Raw genomic sequence first — 19,345 nt, 5'->3', positions numbered from 1 at the left:
ACCATAGTGTAAGTAACGAAGTTTAGAAAGATGGATATCTGCCTAATGACACCAAAAACAATGATTCCCTTAAAAAAAATTTACAAAGCCTCGCGCCGTCGAACCCCGGTGCAAACAAAAATCACTACAAAATTTACAATGACCTGACACGGTCACGAACCCTAGCCCTATGACAGGTAAGGTGTCCAAGATACCCAAGCAAAACAATATCAAAGATCCAATCAACACATACAAGGGTGTCAGTATAAAATGGGCCAGTGTTAAAATCTTACGTAAAACACGTCGGACATAAAACAAATCTCTCTCTCTGCTTTCAGAACAAGAAGGTCGTTTCTTCCCCTTCTGGCATACTTGAAATACTGCAGACGACCAACACACCCGCCTGTGACGTCAAGCTCAATGACCTCCATTCTCACCCCACCCCTTGCGGCAGCCCCTAATTTACGAGCTCAAACGGGAAGACTGGCTAAAGTCTTGCCTTTCAAAGAACACATCACGTCGTCAGCTGTTAAAGCCTTCATTTAAATATACCTGGGCTATCTGCCCTTGTCTCCATACTTCAGCACTCTCGCTCATCTTACATATGCCTCTCATGGGCTAACTCCTGGTGCTACAAAACACTAATTATTAAGCGCTCGTCACATTGCCATACTTGGCATTTCCAAAATATACTCAATAAACTCTCAATGGTTGGGCTCTCTCAGGCCGACTGCAAATCTTACTTTTGCCTCTTATGGGCTCCAATCTCTTAATACCTGGGCTCGCTCGCTCTATCAATGAATCTGGGTGAATTACTGGTCACGACTTGGTCATAATTTGGTCATAATTATACACTTCTACGTCTGCAGAAATAAATGCCTGAATGTGATCTAATAAAAGTACCTATCTGTAGACTAACCTCCTATGCCCAACTGAGTTCGATCAGACCCTTACACAAACATGTACTTCAAAATAACGCAATCAAAATGAACTATAAATTCATTAACAAGGACTCTACAACTAACATCTACCTTAAAGTACGGGGTTCGAGTTTGAGGCCTAGCTCTATATTACAAGGGAAACTCTCCTATTAACACAAATATGCTGACTGACGGTTCCCATATTCCTATCTAAATTTAAATGACATGCTTGAAACAGAATTGGAAAGCTCTGACCTAAAAATAGAAGACATAGCGGAGCGGCCATCCCTGTGGACCACTGGATCTACCACATTCTGATAGACTGCCGGGCTTGCATCAGATACTGTTGACCACTTGGAGACATTCTTGCTGGTGTAGCGTCTTCGTACAGCTCCCTCTGTAGTCGGAAGGTGTCCTCTTCGATGTTGTGCTGGTCAGGTGCTCCCAATGTTCCTGGCTCGATGCCCGTTGTTGTGTTGGCTTCAGCTCCTGGTTGTGGCTTCTTTGGAATGATGCTGTCAAACACTCGTTCTGACTTGATGCTGGGGTAAATCTTTGCAGAAATAGCAGTACAGGTCGTCGTTGTAGCTTGAAGACAAAGCGTTGTTCTCAGTACCAACACGCCGTATGATGATTCGTTCCTGCAGCCTCTCGGTCTACGAATGACTCTGATATGCCCTGGCGGCCTTAATTTATAATTCCGGGTGGCGTCATCAAGCCACTTGGCTGCGTGCAATCTTAGCGTGCCCGGGAAAATTTTCCCGCATTAATTATCATGAGCGCAACTTAGCGAATGCATTAATTAATGCAGCCCTAATGCCTATCAAAATAAAGCAGATATAATACAGGTTGCAATTCTTGTCTCAAATCCAATGCAACTCTTCTGTACCCAAAGATATTAATTTATTTCATTCTTCCCTCCTAGAATAAGTTTAGCCGGGAACTGGAACGCGTCCCCAAGCTTCATCAAGAGGCTTCGCTTGGGACATAACTTCTATTAATGGGTTCTGGAGATTTCTCATAATGAGGCTCGCGCTCACTTCACATAAGAACGCTTCTTCTGGACCCCTTTATGACCTTTACTGTAAGACATCGGCTTCGTGGGTGGCCTAGTATTATTCCAATATCCAATACTCAAATTGATATAATTGCACCAATGAACAGAATGGTTCAATATAGAGTATGCCTTCAAGTGAATAACTAACTGATGTTATTCCCAGTAACCATGATTGGACTGTTGGCAAGTTTATCAAATAATTTAAACCCAAGCAACCATAAGCCACATGTTATCCACCTTAACACTGTATTATATTAGAAATGTTTCTAAAAATGAAAATCTACAGCCTGTTCCAGTCATTTGACCAGGTCAGGAATGGAATGAGTGATGCCTCCATCTAGTGGTGAGGATGGGAATTGTGCCAGCTGCCGAAACCTGTCGCACTCCTCTGGGCCAATGATTAATGACTGAAAGAAGAAATGAAATGATATTGGAGTGTATTGCTGGAATGAAAGTTGACAGGGAAAACAGGAGTACCCAGAGAAAAACCTGTCCTGCCTCCACTTTGTCCAGCACAAATCTCACGTGGAGTGACCGAGATTTGAACCCAGGACCCAGTGGTGAGAGGCCGGCGTGCTGCCGCCTGAGCCACGGAGGCCCTCTCTTAAAATATAATATTGAAAATTGTAATTTATTATGTACAGTACAAAAATATTTGAGATTGTTGGCCTAACTCTTTATTGTATCCAGTCAAAATACATAAACTACAATGAACATAAATTACTTATTTTTTACAACATAAATTGAAAATGACATAGATTTCTGTCTTCTTTCTTTAATTATTTTCTGCCTCCATGTCAAACTCAGATATTGCCGCAGTGATCAAGAGTGACTGGGAGAAATTCGCCCAACCTTCACTGCCTGTGATATAACGACAACATCGCTGTGGCTGAATAGCATGCTAATCGTCTGCCTGCCCGCCCTCTTACAATGCCATGTGCCCACGGGACAAAATGCCCAGAGTGAGCACCTCTGTGCTAGATCATGTTCCAAGTTTATGCTTATATTTTCGTGGCTTTGTCCACAGTAACCCTGAACAAACTACTCAATTAGGAAAACTGCCATAGAGATGTTGCTCAAACTAATGCAAGTTGTTCTATTTCAATTCACATTTGCTGACAGTGTGAAAGTTCATGATACATTTCGAATCACGTGATACAATAATCAAAGTCTTCCATTCAGTGAGAGCATGAAAGTGCTGACAATCAAGAAAATAGCATTGTCGCAATAATACTACTACAATTTCTCCTGCGAACCATGTGACCTTGCCGCGAGGGGGAAGTTTGTGCGTCCCAATGAAGCAGATAGCTGAGCCGCAGGTGCAACCATATCGGATGGGTATCTGTTAAGAGACCAGACTAACGAATAGTTCATTGAAAGGGGAGTAGCAACCTTTTGGAAGCTGCCAGGGCGGCAGTCTAGATGATTGACTGATATGGCTTTGTAATAATACTCAACATGGCTTAGCTATGTTGATACTGCTACACGGCTGAAAGCAACGGGAAACTACTGCCGTAACTAACTCCCGAGGACATGCAGCTCTCTCTGTATGAATGATGTATTGATGATGGCTTCCTCCCGGGTAAAATATTCTAGAGGTGAAATAGTCCCCCATTTGGATCTCCGGGTGGGGACTACATCAGGAAGATGGTCACTGACATACTGGGAGTCGGAGCGTGGAATGTTAGAAGTTTGAATCGTTGTGGTAGATTAGAGAATCTGAAAAGGGAGATGGATAGACTAAAGTTAGATGTAGTTGGTATAAGTGAAGTACGTTGGCAGGAAGAACAGGATTTTTGGTCAGGCGACTACCGAATTATGAACATAGAATCAAACAGGGGAAATGCAGGAGTTGGTTTAATAATGAATAAGAAAATAGGGCAGCGGATAAGCTGCTATGACCAGCATAGTGAAAGAATTATTGTCATCAAGATAGACACCAAACCAATGCCCACCACAATAGTGCAGGTATACGCCTACTAGTTCAGCGGATGATGAGGAAATCGAAAGAATATATGAAGAGAGAGAAGATTTCATGTTATGTAAAAGGTGACGAGAATCTAACTGTGATGGGAGACTGGAATGCAGTGGTAGACCAAGGAAGAGATGGTAATACAGTAGGAGAATTTGGATTGGGACAAAGGAATGAAAGAGGAAGTCGGCTGGTTGAATTCCGCATTGATCATAATTTAGTCCTTGCTAATACTTGGTTCAAACACCACAAACAATGGCTGTATACGTGGACGAGACCTGGAGACACTGGAAGGTATCAAATAGTCTTCATAATGATTAGGCAGAGATTCAGAAACCAGGTGGTGGATTGCAAAACTTTCCCAGGAGCAGACGTGGACTCTGACCACAACTTGCTGGTCATGAAATGCCATTGAAGAAAGTAAGGAATGCAAGGAAATGGGATCTAGACAAGTTGAAAGAAAAGAGTGTGAGGGATTGTTTCTAGGAACGTGTTGCACAAGGACTGAATGAAAAGGCTGAAAGGAACCCAATAGAGGAAGAGTGGATAGTCATGAAAAATTAAGTCAGTAGGGCTGCTGAAGAAGTTAGGAAGAAAAGATCAACTAAGAATCAGTGGATAACTCAGGAGATACAAGACCTGATTGATGAACGACAAAAATACAAAAATGCAAGAAATGAAGAAGGCAGAAAAGAATACAGGCAGTTAAAGAATGAAGTGGATAGAAATTGCAAGATAGCTAAGGAAGAATGGCTGAAGGAGAAGTGCAAGGATGTTGAACATTGTATGGTCCTAGGAAAGGTAGATGCTGCATACAGGAAAATCAAGGAAACCTTTGGAGAAAGGTAATCTAGGTGTATGAATATTAAGAGCTCAGATGGAAAGCCACTTCTAGGGAAAGAAGTCAAAGCAGAAAGATGGCAGGAACATATCCAACAGTTGTATCAAGGTAAAGACATAGATGATTTGATTCTGGAACATGAAGAGGCTGTTGATGCTGATGAAATGGGAGACCCAATTTTGAGGTCAGAGTTTGACAGGGCTGTGAGAGACCTAAATTGGAAGAAGGCACCTCAATTGATGACATTCCCTCAGAATTACTGACTGCCTTAGGAGAAACCAGCATTATCTTTTTGTTGGTATTGCTATATAACATCGGACCTGGACTTTTGTGCCTGAATTGAACATTAGAAGAGTGGACTATTTTACTACTTTGTTTTTACCACATCGTTTTATCATCATATTCAGACTTTTATTTTCAAAGCACCAGTTCAATTTTATGCACAATACTTACCCATCAAACTACTATGCTTTTATGTGTCACATCACATCATCATATTTTACTCAAGTTCTTCTAGCTTTTAAGAAAAAGCAACCTACCATTTGTATTCAGCCATGCAAGAGTTATTAATGCAATTTTTATGACATGTACTTTGCCCATTGTGATTTTTGTAGCTGATGATGACGCAATGAGCATCGAAACCGGTTCTAACTATTTAATAAATATTATATTGTGAACATCTTATGCAATACGTTTTGTATTGAAAAGGTTGAACCTTCCTTGATATTTTAATTGTGAGAAACCAGCATGGCAAGATTATTCCATCTAGTGTGTAAGATGTATGAGACCACATGATTTTCAGCAGAATGTTGTTATACCTATTCCCAAGAAAGGCGGTGCTGACAGGTGTGAAAACTACCACACCATTAGTTTAGTATCTCATGCCTGCAAAATTTTAACACGTATTATTTACAGAAGAATGGAAAGACAAGTTGAAGCTGAGTTGGGAGAAGATAAATTTGGCTTCAAAAGAAATGTAGGAACACGTGAAGCAATCCTGACTTTACGTCTGATCTTGTAGGATCAAATTAAGAAGGACAAGCCCACATACATGACATCGTAGACCTAGAAAAGGCATTCGATAATGTTGATTGGACCAAGCTATTTGAGATTCTGAAGGTGATTGGGATCAGATACCGAGAACGAATCTGTATAAAAATCAGTCTGCAGTGATAAGAATCGTGGACTTTGAAAAAGAAGCAGCAATCCAGATAGGAGTGAGGCAAGGTTGCAATCTGAAAAGGAGGGGGAGGGAGGGGGCCTCAAAACCTTGAGATTTGTTGATGATATTGTTATTTTATCTGAGACTGCAGAAGATCTCGAGAAATTGCTGAATGGTATGGATGAAGTCTTGGGTAAGGAGTACAAGATGAAAATAAATAAGTCCAAAACAAAAGTAATGGAGTGCAGTCAAACGAAGGCAGGTGATGCTGGTAATATTAGATTAGGAAATTAAGTCTTAAAGGAAGTAGATGAATAGTGTTATTTTGGGTAGTAAAATAACTAATGATGACAGAAGTAAGGAGGACATAAAATGCATATAGGAATTAGAAAGATGTTTCTAAAGACTTTCATCTGGAACATGGCATTGTATGGAAGTGAAACATGGATGGTAACCAGCTCAGAGAGAAAGAAAATAGAAGCTTTTGAAATGTGGTGTTAAAGAAAAATGCTGAAGGTGAGATGGATAGAATGGATCACAAATGAAGAGATACTGAATTGAATTGGTGAGACGAGATCGATTTGGCTAAATTTGAAGAAAATAAGAGAGAGAATGATAGGACACATCTTAAGACACCGAGGACTTGTTCAATTGGTTTTTGAAGGCAGCAGCAGCAGCAGCAGCAGCAAATCTTGACTGTCAAATGGTGGGATTACAAAAAAGCACGTTAGATCAACACAGAACTATGTTAAGAAATCGAAGCACATATCCGAAGTTTAACCCCATTTTACGGTATTTCAAAATAAACTAGTGTCTGCATTACCAATTTGCAAGAGTGAAAAATAATTTCTCTTGCACAAACCGATAAAAACTGCTAATTTACCAATGAAAACTGAAGTTACTTCATTCATAAGCATGCATGAGTTATCCATCGCTAGCTATTGCTACTGGTATAACTTAACTGACACACTTCACTCACGACCGCACATCCAGACGTTCTCTTCTCAATCATGTATTTGCATATCCTGTTTTTAATTTCTGAAAACTTTGCTTTTTGTTGCAAAATACCCGGTGGTTACAATTTGTTTGTTCAAAATGAGCTTGATTTCACCTTCAATCACACACTGCAAAATTTCATCCACATCGTTCTTTCTTACTGTAGCGAGATTACCAGTTTGTTTTCTCCTCAGTAATATGGAGCTTTCCATTAGCTGTGAACAACTTAAAACAAGCAATCACACCAGCCATGCTAAACCAATGCCACATGACAAATATGTACATGGCACACTTCTTGATTGTGGCGGGAAAGAGTTGCTTACAGAATGGGCGGAAAAACGTCAACTTCCAGACTTCTGTATTTCAAGAGTACCAATCAATCTTCATACAAATAATACCCACGGGTCCGATGACCTAGATGTTACGCCCCTTTAAACAACAATCATCATCAATACCCACTCCCCAACTACTTGCAACCAAATTTTGAAAGAAATATGAAGGGTTTATATACAGTAGTGCTGTAAATAGACAAATTTTCCATAATGCAATATTTCGTCGTTGCCGGGTCAAAACCTCCTATGTGAAAATATTTTTGGAGATATACTGATCCGCAGCACTTACACTATGAAGAGAATGTTCACACAATATTGCACCTTAGATGACAGAACCTTACCGGCCAAAGTTCTAAGCTAAAATATTTCACATAGGAGGTTTTGTCCCGGCAGCGACGATTTATTATGATACATGTTTTTGTATAATATGTTTCATCCCACAACAAAATGGGGAATCATTTTGTGCACCTCTCTGTACTAAGCCTGTTTTGCATCATGCTCATTAGTGTACATTTATGTAAATTTCAAATATTTGATAAGGACATTGAGTAAAATATAAATTGTAGAAATATGTGTGTAGAAAGCCGTGGTTGGTATCTTGGTGGCCGAAGGTCGAGATATCTCAAATCTGCCAGCGGTGCTATAAACTCCCTTAGAAACTTGGAGAGATGAGGGTGTAAGGCTTGCCCAATCCGAAACAATAGCATCTAAGAAACACAATCCTCAGTATCCCGACCATGCTGAGTACAAAGTCATGAAGAAAACATGGAAAAAATTTGTAAAGAACTGCCAGATGCTGATGCCATAAATTCAAAACAAATCCAAGGAGATAGACAGGAGATAGATAATGTTTTAGGCCAAGCATACATAGGGCATGAACAAAAGGGTAGAAAGTAAATAAGTACTGGTATATTTGACTAGAAATGGAATCAAAGCCATTTGCCAAGAAAATAGGCACGAACAAGGTGATCACCAATGAGAAAAAGTGTGAGGTAAAACATCCATCTATGATTGGAGTGGATCAAGAAAGGTTGCTGTAGAAAGTGATTGCAGGAGAAGCCACAAGAAATTATAAGTTATATTGTTAGCAGTGCAGATGGTGGTGGTGGTGATTACTGTTTTAAGAGGAAGTACAACTAGGCAACCATCCTCTATATAACACTAATCAGAGAGAAAGAATGGAAGGGATCCGACACTTCGAAAAATGAAGGTATCGGCCAAAGATAGACAAGGGTCACCGAGGGCGTGAAAATGAAAGACTCCCTAGGCCTCCATACGTAATACCGTCTGGGTCGGAAAAGAGCAAGAGTTGACCAAGGGAGGTTGGATAGGATAGATAAAAGTGAGGAGCCTGGCACAAGTAAGTGGAAGCAATGCCAGGACTCAGCTGAGGGCCCCATGGTAGCAGTGCAGAGTTTCATTCTGATTCCTGTTTCGGCATTCTGTTCCAAATGGTTAGTCTGTTGCCAAGTTTGAATCTGGGGCGAATCGCTGGCAATCAGGAATGAGTTAGCTGAAAAATGTATAATATCCAATAACGGACCAACTATATTGGTATTGTAAATTTACTCATTCGGGACAAATATTTCAGGTTCCCTATGGGAATCAACATCTATATCATCTGATGGCCAGGCAGGCATCAATTTTTGAAAATGAGACAAAGTCTCTCATAGTGCATTGGCACTGCCGGTGGCTCCAAGTAAGCTACGCAATGGCCCCCATGAGGTCGGTAGATGCAGAGTGGGTCTCAGCCCATAAGTGGCGAAACGACAGATCCACGAACAGAATCAGCAGATCCAGTGACATGGAATCATCCGATCCAGTGGAAGGAGTTTGGCGATGGACCGTAGCTGCAGAACCAGGCCAATGCGAGGAAACATGATTACAGTACACCCAACACTGAAGATGGTGGCTGAGTAGATGAGCTGAGGCTTTCCAGTCTGATTTAAGATGATCCCAGAAAGATGAGTAGCTTTTACAAATTCTAACATATTCTACTTAGTGGGAATCTTAAATTGTATATTTAGTTAAGATTGTTTCAAGTTTCATTTAGTATTCATTAGTCTTGAAGCAACTGCCAGAGGGGGTTGTAAATATAGGTATTTATGTTAAATAATGAGGGAATCGCATCCATTTCATATTGTATTGTGGGATTAATTCAAGTCAAATGCATAGGATAATTTTAATTCAGATAATTGTTTCATTTAAAGGAATGTTAGATATTTAAATGTACAGACCAGCCTCAAAGATAATGTCAGGTCATGGGAAAATGAGTAAATTACATGCCTTGTGAAGAGAGTCCAAACATGAAAGAGTGAAAATCTGTGTAGACATTTCTATATGATTCTTTGTGAATATGAGTGCAACATGTTGAGTTTTGTCAATTTGGGTACTCAAAGTTGTTGGGAATGTCAGTTAAAATTAGGACATCATGTTATTTGAAAATTGGAGAGTCAGAGATGATTTTGTTTATTTTATGCATGCTGATGTGTTGAGAGGATAGTGTGTCATCTAAGGAAGTCAGGCAATCAGTGGCGTGCACTGAAACCCTAACTACCCCAGCGGTGCTGGGGCAAAGAATTTTGTATTTGTATTTTTATTCCTTAGAATGATTCTTTATAAAGTAAAAATAACTGCACACAGTTTAGTCGATAACACGTTCGCTCTACCACAGTCCAGGTCTCTCCAGCAAGCTAAGTTTCTTTGCCAGCACAAAACCAGTCCAGGTCTCTCCAGCGAGCTGGGTTCTTTTGCTGGCACGAAAGACAGCTACCCCAGCGAAATCCAAGTCACTTGGTTGACGTATACACTTTAAGCCTGCTTTTCTTGGGGAGCTAGGGTGATAGCTGTTTGCCTCGCTTGAGATTCGCATAGTCTTATGGCGGGGGAGCAGTTTTTTTTTTTTTTTTGTGCTTTACGTCGCACCGACACAGATAGGTCTTATGGCGACGATAGCAGTTAGCTTGGGTACATGTTAGTTGTAATAGCTAACACTAAGTGTTCAGCGCCACACACCACAGGCTACGAGATAAAATAGTATAGCCACTTACACATTGTCTTGCTAATAATAAAGCCATTTTATGAAATCAACTGTAATATAAATATTTATTTAATTTTTGGGTTTCAGCAGGTATAACGTTTTAGGGAGCGATTCATTGATGGCACATGTAGAGGACATATTTTGATACATGCAGAAAAATAATTAGGTTGCCCAGCATGAACACAAAGCCAAAGAGCGAACAATGACCATACTATTACACAGTGTCAGCGGGTGAAACTGAAGGTAATTTTTTTTTTTTGCTAGCTGCTTTACGTTGCACCGACACAGATAGGTCGTATGGTGACGATGGGACAAGGAAGGGCTAGGAGTGGGAAGGAAGTGGCCGTGGCCTTAATTAAGGTACAGCCCCATTTGCCTGGTGTGAAAATGGGAAACCACGGAAAACCACCTTCAGGGCTGCCGACAGTGGGGTTCGAACCTACTATCTCCCGAATACTGGATACTGGCCGCACTTAAGCGACTGCAGCTATCGAGCTCGGTAGTAAAATGTTTAAAATTTGCTGTAACTTAAGTTATGATGGTGTCGTCATTGTCGTGAATACCAATTTGGAAATGCGTGCAAGTATGTGGTTGAAAATATTCTTATTCAAGTAAGTTAATATTTCATAAGTTCTTTAATACCTAAATTTTTATTCATTGTCTGATCTGTTTGCTTGTTATATTTCCACTTAGTTCCCAACTGAATTTATAAAACAGTAATGTTGTCTTTAGAGAGAGTGGTGGGGCTGCAGTTCTATTTTTTTTTTTTTTTTTTGCAGCTGGGGTAACGAATGTGTTCACCGCATGCCACTGCAGGCAATTGATTATTAATGTTCTGGACGTATGTTCAATCATCAAAAGTAAGTAGTGCAGAGATGGATCATCAGATAGAGTGAAAGGTTTCATAAGAAAATCATCAATATAAATTAAAACACACAAATGGGACACGAGAGATGATTAAATTGAATCGTCGATAAAATGGTATTGCGTTATTTTCAGATAGGATTTCTGGATAGGTGTGTGGAATATTTAGCATAATGAATGCATAGGGATCTTCAAGACGAAGCCAAAATTGAAGAGAATGAGCTGTTTATTGATAGGTCTTGGGAATATTGATAAATGTTTAAGCATTTTAATAGGAGCATGTGATCTCTGATTCTAGGCATAGAATCTCTAGGATAATTTCATAAAACCACCTATTCAATACTTTCCACGTTTAATGTGATTTGAATATACAGAAATTTATGTAAATTTATCAGGTCAGGTACACGTTTCACCCATTATTTGGGCATCTTCAGCCTGTAGACAACCTTTAGGTCGAGGTTTGGGACTATTTTTAACCATATATAGTATAATATATGAACGCTAGTAATCTCTTAAGAATAACATGCCAGGATAATAATTTTTAAAATGTGAACAAAACATAACTGTGGGCAACATAAATTAATGGTGTTTTAACACAAATAAAAACTTGTCGGTCCTATTCTATCTAACTTAAAAATACGTCCAAAACTTAAAAAAATAATGGATCATCTTCCTCCATCATAAGTCTTGGGTAATGAGGATATTACATACCGGGGTTCACTTGTAATCTCTGATTCTGTCTGAGATTAGGGAAGTGTCTGGCGAGGTAAAATGAAGCCCCAAGGAATGTTACGTTTAGAGGCCTATGTTGTATTAAACATCCACACACATTGTCTCTCATATGAAGGTAGGCATTTATTTGCACCTCTGCATATGATTAAGGAAGTTGCTAGACATAGAATCTTTGAAGTGATCCCGATTAATTAGTGATGGAAATTAGAGTAGGACTCGGTCCAGGGTCGAAGCTAGTTGAATTGTCATCAGCATGGGTGAAAGTTATTGAATTATGAAGGACAGTATTATTGTATTTTATGTCCATTTGTGAAATCTGATATGTTATTACTGTATGCTATTGAGTGTGTATGATGTTTTTGTACACTTATTTGATTTGTGAAGTGTAAACATTTGCTGAACATGGTAAATGAAATCCACACCGAGGGATTTAAGTGACGAGTTCATATTTTGTTTGTGTGTTAATTTAGTTGCCAGCTCCGTGGTGTAGGGTTAGCATACCTGCCTCTTACCCGGAGGCCCCGGGTTTGATTCCCGGCCAGGTCAGAGATTTTTACCTGGACCTGAGGGCTGGTTCGAGGTCCACTTGGCCTACGTGATTAGAATTGAGGAGCTATCTGATGGTGAGATAGCGACCCCGGTCTAGAAAGCCAAGAAGATTCGTCGTGCTGACCACACGACACCTCGTAATCTGCAGGCCTTCGGGCTGAGCAGCGGTCGCTTGGTAGGCCAAGGCCCTTTAAGGGCTGTAGTGACATGGGGTTTGGTTTGGTTTGGTTAATTTAGTTGCTTGTAATTCATTTAGAGTCCATGTAAGTTTAGATAGTTGGTAATTTTCCCCAAAACTATTTATGCAAATGCCAGTCAGGATCCCACTGCAGTGTCTGTGGAAGTGAGATTAGCTACTCATGTTTCAGAAAGGAATAAAATACAAGAACTGTCTAATACAGAAGGTATCAGTAATAAAGAACAACTGGACATCAGTTGACCCATTTTATGTGTGGGTTTTATTTGAATTCAGTGATTCGCATTTCCTTTTGGACTTGTTTGTTTCATTGTTTAATAAATTAGGATTTTAAATTTAACCAATTGTTGCCCATTATTTAGTAGATAGCTTCACCCGATATCATTGCCTGTCAAAGTGTATGTTCCCCGAAATCTTGTGGGCGTTACAGTTAGACATTCTCTTGGGAGAGTGTGGAACGGAGACCCATGGGATCACAAGCTAGTCAGTGGAACTCCAGATTTTGGTGGCAGACGGGGAGGGAGTATACTTAGCCATTGCATACTTTATTTCTTCTTGTCAACAAAAAGTAACGAGTCGTTATTTGTTTGTTCTGTAGCAATGTTACCAGGTGTATGCAGAAGTCTTCTCTGGTTTCACTAAGAGATGGCGCCAGCGAACAGTATGCAGCGTATGAATTTGACACATACAGTACGTCAGTTTGTTCGTCTGACATTAACTTACGAACACACACAAGTTGAGTCTGTCAAACACTAGCATCTGCGTTGTATCATTCAGTGATCATGTCGACGTTTGTGCCTGAAAAAGAACATTTGTGGCACGCATTGCGTTTCTTATTTAATCAAAAGAAAAATTTGTGGAAAGTCATCGTTTGCTGGTAGAAACATATGGTGAACACCATGGAGAAGACCATGCTTTGTGTTTGGTGGGACCAGAGCGGCACTCTTGAAGCCTGGCGAAAATATTAATGCACAATGCTATTACCAACAAATGATTAATTTAAATCATGCATTGATCGAAAGATGACCGGAATGGGCCAGAAGACATAGCAAAGTGATTTTGTTACACAACAATGCGCTGTCTCACACAGCAAAACTAGTGAAAGACACCTTGAAATCGCTTGGATGGGACATCCTTTCACACCCGCTGTACTGCCCCGACCTGGCGCCATCTGACTGACCACTTCACATCAATGGGGCATGCGCTCGCTGAGCAACACTTCAGCAATTTCAAGGAAGTTGGAAAATAGCTCAAAGTATGGTTTGCCGCAAAAGACAAGCAGTTTTTCTGGCATGATATTTATAACTTACAAGAAAGATGGACGAAGAGTGTAGAAGCCGATGGCCAATATTTTGAATAAAATTATGTTTTCTTTACCACCTGGTATATAGGCAAAAACACACATGGACGCAAGTATGTTGCATAGAAACAGATATTTTGATGTAAATTTTTAGCAATTAAAGGAAAAATGTGTTGGTCTACTCTTAGTTTGTGTGGGTTTCTTTTCCTTGTTTTAGTATCACATCCCTGTCTTGACAAAACACTCTATTGTTTTATTTTAAACTTCCTTTATGCTGGAATATTGAGGTTTCAATTCTACTTACACTTAAAAGGATATCGGTTGTAGGTGAAATTATTATATCAGTTATCAATTATATATAATATTTTATTTAAATCCCAAGTCAATATCTTATGTACATAATATATATTAACTCAAACTTTCATTTTATATATATATATTACTTTTGGAAATAAATACCATTTAGGATTCAGTTTCAGCTAAGTGGGCACTGAAGCTGCATGGCAAGTGTGATCAACAAAATTCGAGTTAGTTTATATTCCTGAGTAATAGTTTCCAGCCATGGATATTTGACAGAAGAAAGTAGGAACTGAGGTTACAATGTGAAGACAAGGATCACCTTATCCTCATACCAGTTGTACAGTATTGTTTCAATGAAGATTATTTTTGATATTAAGGAAACATGTTTAATATCTATGAGAATCATCTCCTTCTGAAATAAAACATTTCAAGGAACTGTAAAATATGGAATATAATAAATTTAATGAAGATTTGTTTTTGGCAAGTGGATGTTTAAGAATGGAAAAATAGTTATGAAATATTATGTCAAAGCCAAATATGTTTTCACCAGTTCTTTTTTGCTGAAAATTTTTAAATACACTCTCTTCAGTCCATTAGTGGTTGAATTGCTATCACCGTGTAACAGTTTTGTTTTCCTGATTTTATCAATTTAAATAAGATCGACTGTTGGTAATCAAAAGCATTTTTGACAACATATATTTGTCATACACTGTCAGACACTTAACAGTACAAGCAATTTTGTGAACTCTCAGGTTGTTCTATTGTTTCATGCATTTAAAAATGCAAGAAATTTACAGCTATTTCGTCTCAAACAAAGTTGTTTAAGGTGGAGAAATCTGAAGTGACTTCATTAAATGCAATCTCTGTGTATTGAACAGTTCACATACACAGGTAACAACTTAGGTTTCATTCTAACATACACAAGCCATATTGCACAGTTCCAACTTAACTGCATTGCAATATCTACAGTAGTATCATAAAATACTCTCTTTAACATATGCTGAAACAGGGACAGGAGCAAGTTCACTTTTGTGTACCTTGTACCTGACCCAAATCACAGTCATCAACTAGCACATATAATCATTTAAGGCAATCAGTCGTGCAGTTCTGAATATGTCTGGAGGATGACTATTTTTTTAAAAAAATGTACACTTTCATATCACAGCAGACACACTGAGAAAAAGTCAATTTCATTGCTTTTCTCTGGTGTATCTCCATTTTCAAAAATGGCATTCAAATTACTTCCATGGAGGTATAGTATTGAGAGTAACTGCTGCAAAAAACTCACTTTCAGTAATATTTTAAAGCAACCACTTATGATGGTCAAAAGGCAGCTCAAATATTAATTGACTTCCTCTCCTTTTCCAGAAAGTTAAACATACAGTACTTAGCAAGATTTTTTTTTTTTTTTTTTCATTTTTAAGATACCTGTGTATCATAACAAAAATTGTTACTTACAATCATAATTAACACTTCCTGGTCCATCTAATCCAATGTCAATACTCAAGTAAAATTTATAGATGATGTTTTAGCTCATTCATACTGACCTAGTCAAAAAATATGAACTTCTGGATGGTTCTTTATGTAGTTTTACACAAGTATTTGCTATGCTGAGCAAAATACCATTTCTTAATTTTGCACTGTTTCAAGGAATACAATTTGCAAAATAACGGAATAAATGACCAAACGATCCTTGTAAATACTCTGGAAAGGTTGAGTACTCTTTCCAATACCTTTTAAAGATGGTACTTACTGCTTATGACACTACTCTCACACCTAGGACAAAAATCAAGCTTGCCCTATTACTTCAAATGAATTCTTCCTCAAATGTGCTCCAGGATAATTTACATAGCAACAATACTATTTTAGTACGAGCTGCAGACTCAGTAGCCTTGACAGACTGTTAATGTATCCTCAAAGTGTTGGAGCTGTTTTAAGCAGCACTAGGTAAAAAAATAGATTCCTATTTAATTTTTCATTTCTGTTTCATAAAAACAGAAATACCCTAAGATGCTTTTAACTAAGCACCATTCCATTATTTTATCCTTTCTTGCTTATTTATGGAAGAAGTCTATAAAATTAATGCAGTAACAACCATCGAAATTCCCTACATATTTAACATAACCCAACAAACATGATGAAGGATGTTCATATGCTAAATAAAGATAAAGATAATGTGGAATCATTAGCTACAAAATGAAAACTAGAGCTAATAACTACATACTAAAAATCAAACTTTGGATGGTTATATTTAAATTCAAATATTACTTCCAGTGGTATTTATGAATGATGAGAAAATTATCTTTACAAATGTGCGTTTGGACTAGCCTATCTCTCACTGTTAATCCTTTCTACTAAAACAGGTACAAAAAGATATATGTGCAATGACTTAAGAAATTAGAAAAGTCTCTTTATTTTTAAAAAATACTTCAATTATAACGGCACAAGAATAAAGCACCGTAGTTTCGCACTTGCGATGAAAGTGAGTCAAGTCTCCCTCCACGACTATTTCTTTCCTGTTACATAGAGTAGCAGGGTTCATAGATTATACCTAGCTAGACATAGAAATAAGCAAGTGTCTTTTTCCTCTTCTTTTAAACTTCAGTATATAACAATTTTTCCTCTTTTCAAGTGGTAAATAACAATTACATAAAATATTTTAACACAAAAACAAAACAAAGAAAGTAATACAGTTTAATCCCTGCCTTTGAACAGCACTTTCAAATAATAATGCAGACCTTCCCTAGCATGATGAACTGATTAAGAAATGTACAAATTCGTAAGGTGTTTTCTAATTCTGAACAAAGATTTCATAGCCTATTTAAGCACTTATTACTTTAAAAACATTTCTTGCATACACTGCATGGGATATCTGCTGGATGTGAACCATACAATTATGTACAAGTACTCTTCAAAATATAGACAATGTGTTACTGATATAGTCAACGAATCTCATGCAATAAGGAGATATAGAATGACAATAATTTACAGAATGAAATGAATTTTCTTATACACATATTATAGATAAAAATATTTCTTAAAAATTTCACTAGATTTTTTTCTTTGAACACAAGAATAATGAACTAAAAGCTTTCTCTCTATAACTCTTTCTAGGCATATGTTTGCCTTCAATGAGTGACTAATTCATTCCACTGTTATTGTAAGGATTCGTTTACTCTTCTTTCCACCTCGATGATGCCGGTGTCTATGCCGCCTCTTGAGGTGACTCTGGTGTTTGCCATCTTCACTTCCATCTCCACCATTTGAAGTGGGGGAGATGGACGACGTACACGATACATCTGGGCTTGTGTCATTGTTCATTCGCCGTTTTCTCAAACGTGTCAATGGCCCTTGAGACCTAGTGTTCACAGCAGATTCACCACAACCTTCTAGTCTTTCAGTACTTGAATCACCTAACACTGAAGTCTGTTCAGCGGAGGAGGCCTCCGACACTGAAATGGGAACAACACAAGCATCAGTCTGTAATAACCTCTCATTCACTTCACTCGAGGGAGGCTCTGTTGCACCTGCTCGACACCGAGGTTCCTCAGTGTGCGGCGATGAGCTAGTTTCTCCATCACTTCCCGTTTTCTTCCACTTCTTGCGCACAGGTGAAAGCACTAGTAGATTGTCAGTGGGAAGCATAGGCTGATACGACATACTATGCGAGCTGGAACAGCAACTAGAGTCATCTGATGATAAGCTGGTGAGATATTCACGTACCCTGGCCTCACCAAAATTGAACACTTTGGAGTTATCATCATTGAGACTATTTACTCGTTTACTGCTGTTGTTGCCACTAGATGAAGGTGGTAACCCAGGAAGACTCACTTTTACTGGAGTCTGGATGGAAGAAGTACCTAGAGAGAAAAAAAAAAAAAAAATCAATCAGTTCTTTCAAGAAATTAACACTGGTTTTGTGTCCACTGTTTAATTTACTCAAATTAATTTTCATGAAATGCATAGAAATGTACACTTCCCTACACCAAAAGTGATTTGCTGAAAATTTTAAAGCCCCGAATACAAATACAGAGAAAAGAATGAATTTAGCACTTGCATACTTTTATCAATCAATCACCACTGATCTGCATTTAGGGCAGTCACCAGGTGGCAGATTCCCTATCTGTTGTTTACCTACACTTTTCTTAAATAATTGCAAAGGGAACATCTACCTTGGTAAATTATTCCAATCTCTAACTCCCCTTCCTATAAATGAACATTTGCCCCAATTTGTCCTCTAGAATTCTAACTTTATCTTGATACTGTGATATTTCCTACTTTTTAAAATACCACTCAACTCATTCGTCTACTAATGTCATTCCATCATCTTTCCACTGACAGCTTGGACCATACCGCTTAGTTGAGCAGCTCGTCTCCTTTCTTCCAAGACTTCCCAGGCCAAACTTTTTCACATTTATGTAACACTACTCTTTCATCAAAAACACCCAGAACAAATCGAGGTGCTTTTCCTGTAACTTTTTCTGGTTCTCGTATCAAGTATTCTATACACTGCAACCATACTTGAACTGGAGTCTTGCCAGAGACTTATATGCCCTCTCCTTTGCTTCTTTACTACAACCCCTAAATACCCACATAACCAGGTGCAGAGATCTGTAACTTTAATTTACAATCCCGTTTATGTGATTACCCCAATGAAGATTTTTCCCTATATTAATACCTAGGTACTTACAGTGATCCCCATCAACACAGTAATTAAAACATAGAGGACTTCTCCTATTATTGACATTCACAACCTGACTTTTAACCCTGTTTATCATCATATCATTGTCTGCTGTCCATCTCACAACATTGTACAGATCTTTTAGAAGTTGTTCACAATCTTGTAACTTATTTATTACTCTATGTAGAACATCATCTACAAAAAAAGGCCTTATCTCTGATTCCAGTTCCAGAAATCAAAGGTCCAAGAATACTGCCTAGTGGAAATTCCACTTTTAATGATTACAGGATCAGATAAAGTTTCACCTACTCTAACTCTCGAAGTTCTATTTTCTAGAAATATAGGCACCCATTCAGTCACTATTTTGTCTAGTCCAACTGCACTCATTTTTGCCAGTAGTCTCCCATGATCTATCCTATCAAAT

The 19,345-nt window shown here is 38.5% G+C and overlaps 1 protein-coding gene across 1 annotated transcript in view; it reads right to left on the bottom strand.

Moving 5' to 3' along the window:
* Positions 1-14,285: 14,285 nt before the first annotated feature.
* Positions 14,286-19,345, bottom strand: part of LOC136877474 (ribosomal protein S6 kinase alpha-5) — a 202,203-nt gene continuing 197,143 nt past the window's right edge. The window contains exon 17 of the mRNA XM_067151539.2: positions 14,286-18,100. Within this exon, the coding sequence (XP_067007640.1) occupies positions 17,385-18,100 (716 nt within the window). The 3' untranslated portion in view covers positions 14,286-17,384. The remainder of the gene's footprint in view (positions 18,101-19,345) is intronic.

The sequence above is a fragment of the Anabrus simplex genome, chromosome 7 (genome assembly GCF_040414725.1).
Source record: "Anabrus simplex isolate iqAnaSimp1 chromosome 7, ASM4041472v1, whole genome shotgun sequence".
NCBI lineage: Eukaryota > Metazoa > Arthropoda > Insecta > Orthoptera > Tettigoniidae > Anabrus > Anabrus simplex.
This window is presented reverse-complemented; position numbering and strand designations above follow the sequence as displayed.